Raw genomic sequence first — 4,555 nt, forward strand, 5'->3', positions numbered from 1 at the left:
ACTGATAATACCGCTGTGCTTTAAATCCTGAGTTATAAACCAGATTCTCTGTCTGGGAACAGCGCTGCGTGAGGAGAAACATCTCCGCCCCAGCACAGGGAAGGCAGCAGCACGCCTTGAGAAGCCCAAAGCACCCATCTGGTGAAGGCAAGACTGAAGTCCAGGCTTTTTATCACCGCGCTGCGTGTTTGATGATATCACCGTGGCAGGACCTCTGGTTTTCCCCGCTGAGGAAGTCCTGGGTGGCTGGATAAAGGTCTGCTGCCAGGCTGGAGGAGAAACTCCTCAGCCTCAAAGAGGCGCTGAGCAGGTGCCTCAAGGACAGGGGGCAAGCAAACAGAAAATAGCTTGAGATAAGCTACTTCTCAACAAACCCCAAAGGAGAAGTGAGGCCACCCGCAGAAGCAGTCCAGGACCAGAGCTGCAGGAGGCTGTTGCAGCTCAGAAGGTCCCTTGTGGAGGGAGGCTTGGGGTGCCAGGGACAAGCTGGGCTGCAAGGACACGTACAACATCCTGGTGTCGTTTATTTGTTGTGAGCCACCAGAAGGGGTTTTATTCCTTGGTTGTGTAAATAAAACTACTGCTTTGGGGCTTTCACACACTTGCCACCGGCTAATATCAGCCAAATTCAGATTATTCCGTGGGTCCAAACTATCTTTACAGCAGCTCGTTCTGCCATGGCCATGTCCTCAAGGACTGATAAACTTGCCAGGTGCTGTGGTGGTCTCCTTGCTGTAGCAGCTTTCTTAGCTCCTTTATGAAGAATGAGTGTAGGACACCTTCAGAAGGACGCTTCTCATGTTGCAGATTAAAGGTTGTCCAGGGAAGAAATGCTGTTTCATTGCAACATCTGATGAGTGCTGCTGTTCTTCATGCCTCCCATCACTTACGCTTTTGCTCACTCTAAAAGGTAATATTACTGTTAATCATATTTATATGAGACCTTTTATAAGTGGTGCTGCTGTGGCTTGCGATGGGCAACATTTGTTCTGTGGAGGGTTGTGGCCATCAATGAGGGTGATGGGCATCAGTTTGTTCCAGACCTGGTGTGTTTAGAAAATCAGGGCCCCAGAAAATATATTTTTGGGTAGTCCCATGCATGCATTCGTGTGGTTTTCAGAGATGATCTTGGAAGTTGGTGGAGGATGACGAGGTAAGAGTAACCTAAGTAAATATGCAGAAATGACTGGAGAGAGAGCTGTGTCAGTGCATTGTTTGCGGAAGTGAGTTAATAGGTGGGGTGATAACGGTGAGATAGAAGGGATAACATGGGGTCGGTCCCTTCTCCTAAGTCACAGGCAGTAGGACAAGAGGAAATGGCCTCAAATTGCACCAGAGGAGGTTCAGATTGGATATTTGGCAAATTTTTTACACTGAAAGGGTTATTAAGCATTGGAATGGGCTACCCAGGGAAGTGGTTGAGCCACCATCCCTGGAGGTAGTTAAAAGACGGGTAGACATAGTGCTTAGTGACATGGTTTAGTGATGGGTTTTTATCAGAGTTAGGTTGATGGTAGATGATCTTAAAGGTCCCTTCCAACCTGGACAATTGTATGATTATGTGGAGGAGCCAGATAAGGGAAAAGCTTCCCGATGGTGAAAGCTTGTCTTCCAAGAGAGAAGTCAGCCAAGGATGTGGGCTGGGGGAGATCCAAGGGAACCTCTGTACTGACAGTGCTGCTGGAGACGAGTTTCTCGAGCAGAGGGGTATCAGCGGGTAGGAAGGACGAAGCAGAGGTGTTTGGGGCAAGTGACAAAGTTCAGAGCAGAAGGGATTGAGTGTGTTTTGCCAGAGGAATAAGCAGACCCTAAGAAGTGGTGGAAAAACCCTAAGTGATTTTGTCTTGCTTTTTAAAAAAAGGTAATAATAATTTAAAGAAAATAAAAATCGGATAAGACAACCTCAGGTGTCATAAATCAACATGCCACCAGTGTGTTCATGGAGCTGGGTTCTTTGTCATGAACTATGTTAAGATCCAGCCTGTGAAATTAAAAGGAAACAGCCCATTTATAGAAGAAGTTGACTCAATCAGCAGAGGCAGGTAAGCCTGGCAAAGGGAGGTGCAAAGATGTGGTGAATTTGGGCTGGCTGTGCCCATGAGATCACCAGGAGCTGCAGAGGAAAGCCCTCTGAGTCAGCTCCAGGTGCACAAACGTCTGGAGGCTGTTTGGATGGGGACATAAATGTTAATCACCCTGGGCCTGTTAGCTCTGAAACGAGCAGCACGTCAGCACCATTGTTTGTTGGGTTGTGTTTCAGTCCCTAATGTAGAAGGTGACCTGAAAGGCAACTGGTCTTGAACTGGGGGGAAATTTGATGGATGTCTTCATTTCATCTAAAGGTGTTGGTGCTCATTGGACCACTTGCAGTCATTTGTGACAGTAGGTGTCCCATAACAGTAAGCAGGGGAGGTGCATCATTATGCCAGCTCCACCAGCAACCTCAGGCAAGCCTTTTCCTCTCTGTCTCCACTCCTCATCCAGCTGTAGTGGATCAGGTTGAGGACCCATCTAACCTCCCTGTCTGTCCCGGGAGCAAAAGCAGACAAACGTGTGGGATGATGCCTGGTCTCCACCCCATTTCTAGGGCTGGGGATTTCCTGAACCTGATGTTTTGTCTTGAAAATCGATAGATCTGCTTCCTGAGTACGTGTCCAAGTTGTCCTCAGGGTCTCTTTGCATCTCCAGCAGCCCTTGGCTGTGGGTCCTGCTGGTCATCACCTCTTCAGGCTGGTTTTGAGCCTTGCTCTTGTGGGTTGGTTGGCTGGACCGGGCTTGTGGAGCAGCCAGTCCCCATCCACCCTCCCTGGGCCTCCCATGAGCTCATCCTCTTTCATTTAGCTCCTTGCAAGCCTCCTGCATGCCCGGGCAGCCCCGCTCTCCCCAGCCAGCACCCGTGCCCTGCCTGCAGTGGGGTGGGATGGAGCAGGACGGGCAGGAAGGGCTGTCTGCAGGGACCGTGGCTGGATTTGGTTCGTACCCCCTGAGCTGGCAGCCCTGGGAGGTCCCCCGGGGTGTTGTGCCCCCCATCCATGCCTCCCTCTCCGCAGGGACACGGGCGCCCGTCTGCGCTGCCTGGGCTGGGCTCTCCCTGCTGGAGGTGAGTCAGCCCACGGCACACGTGTTCTTCCTGTTGGGAGTGACTCAGGTGGAGCAGCCTCGATAAAAACCACCCCAGGAAAAAAAAAAATAATAAAATAAAAAAGCCATCCAGAGGCGCAGCCGGGTTGCAGAGCCCCCTCGTCGCTTGTGCTCCCCGGCACAGGACATGGCTGGGTGCTGGCTCCTGGCCCTCGGCTGCCTGGCCACGTCCCTCCTGCCCACAGCCCTGAGCACCAAAGGAGGAGAAGGTGAGGCCTGGGGAAGGTCGGCTGTTCCTGCTTTCCCTCTGACATGCAGTCCCGTGGGCGGCTTCACTCGCAGCCCGGCCCTGCTGCCGGGGAACGCCGGTGGCCGGGAGCCGGTTGGGTGCACCCTGCTTGGGGGCTCTCCCCTCCTGCCTTTGGGAATAGGATCGGTGCTTCTCCTTGCATTTCTTGCATCTCCTTGCATTTCTCCTTGCATTTTAGATGTGGTGTTGGGGGATATGGTGTAGGGGAGAACTTTAGAGTAGGGTAGATGGTTGGACTTGATGATCCCGAGGGTCTCTTCCAGCCTAGATGATTCTGTGATTCCTCCGTGGTTAAATACCCCATGAGCATTTAGACTTTGGTTGGGTTTGTTTCTTTTTTTTTGGGGGGGGGGAGGGGCTGGCATCCCTTTTAAATAATGTATTTATGTGCAATTGCTTTATTGCTTTCTGTATAAAGCCTGGCTCCTTGGGTGGGACTTGTGGTTGGGTTTGTTTCTTTTTTTTTGGGGGGGGGGAGGGGCTGGCATCCCTTTTAAATAATGTATTTATGTGCAATTGCTTTATTGCTTTCTGTATAAAGCCTGGCTCCTTGGGTGGGACTTGAGCACGAGCATCGCCCAGGGAGCAAGTGGCTCATCTGCCCACTGCTGCTGCTGGAACCAAAACCTTCCCTTCTGGAACCAAAACCTTCCCTTCTGGAACCAAAACCTTCCCTGGAAGCATCCAGGATCCAGTTTGCTGCAGCAACATCTGCAGTGTTTGTGTTTTGTGCGAGTCCCTGGGGCTCACGAGGTGCCCCCGGCTCCACCACGTCCCGTGGGAGGCGGTGGGTGTCCCATGGTACAGAGACTGAGGGAGAGCTTCAAAAATCCACAGGATCTTCTCTCCTGTGCACTTGCAGCAGGGAGCACAATGCAGGGGTGTTTCAGATCACTCAGCCCAGTGGTAATTCAATATCGGGGTTTCAGTCCTATGGGTGTATAGTCTAGAGATGAGTATGTTTGGCCAAAAATCAGGTTTTCATATGTTATTTTGTAAATACTGAGCGATTTCAGGTTGTTTGTTTTTTTTTTGTCTGCAGTACTGGTGTTCTGAAATACACTCGCTGGGCTTGAAGTTGGTCTTTTACCAGTTTTCCTTTAGGTGCAGTGCAATGTGAGAGGGGAAAAGAGGGCTGAATAAGTGGGTTAAAAAAAAAAAAAA

At 50.8% G+C, this 4,555-nt stretch overlaps 1 protein-coding gene across 1 annotated transcript in view; it reads left to right on the top strand.

The window, feature by feature from the left end:
• Positions 1 to 3,218: 3,218 nt before the first annotated feature.
• Positions 3,219 to 4,555, top strand: part of LAMC2 (laminin subunit gamma 2) — a 21,415-nt gene continuing 20,078 nt past the window's right edge. Inside the window, exon 1 of the mRNA XM_014948984.1 lies at positions 3,219 to 3,350. Coding sequence (XP_014804470.1) covers positions 3,269 to 3,350 — 82 coding nt within the window. The 5' untranslated portion in view covers positions 3,219 to 3,268. The remainder of the gene's footprint in view (positions 3,351 to 4,555) is intronic.

This window comes from Calidris pugnax, unplaced genomic scaffold, assembly GCF_001431845.1.
Source record: "Calidris pugnax isolate Ruff unplaced genomic scaffold, ASM143184v1 scaffold30, whole genome shotgun sequence".
Lineage (NCBI taxonomy): Eukaryota > Metazoa > Chordata > Aves > Charadriiformes > Scolopacidae > Calidris > Calidris pugnax.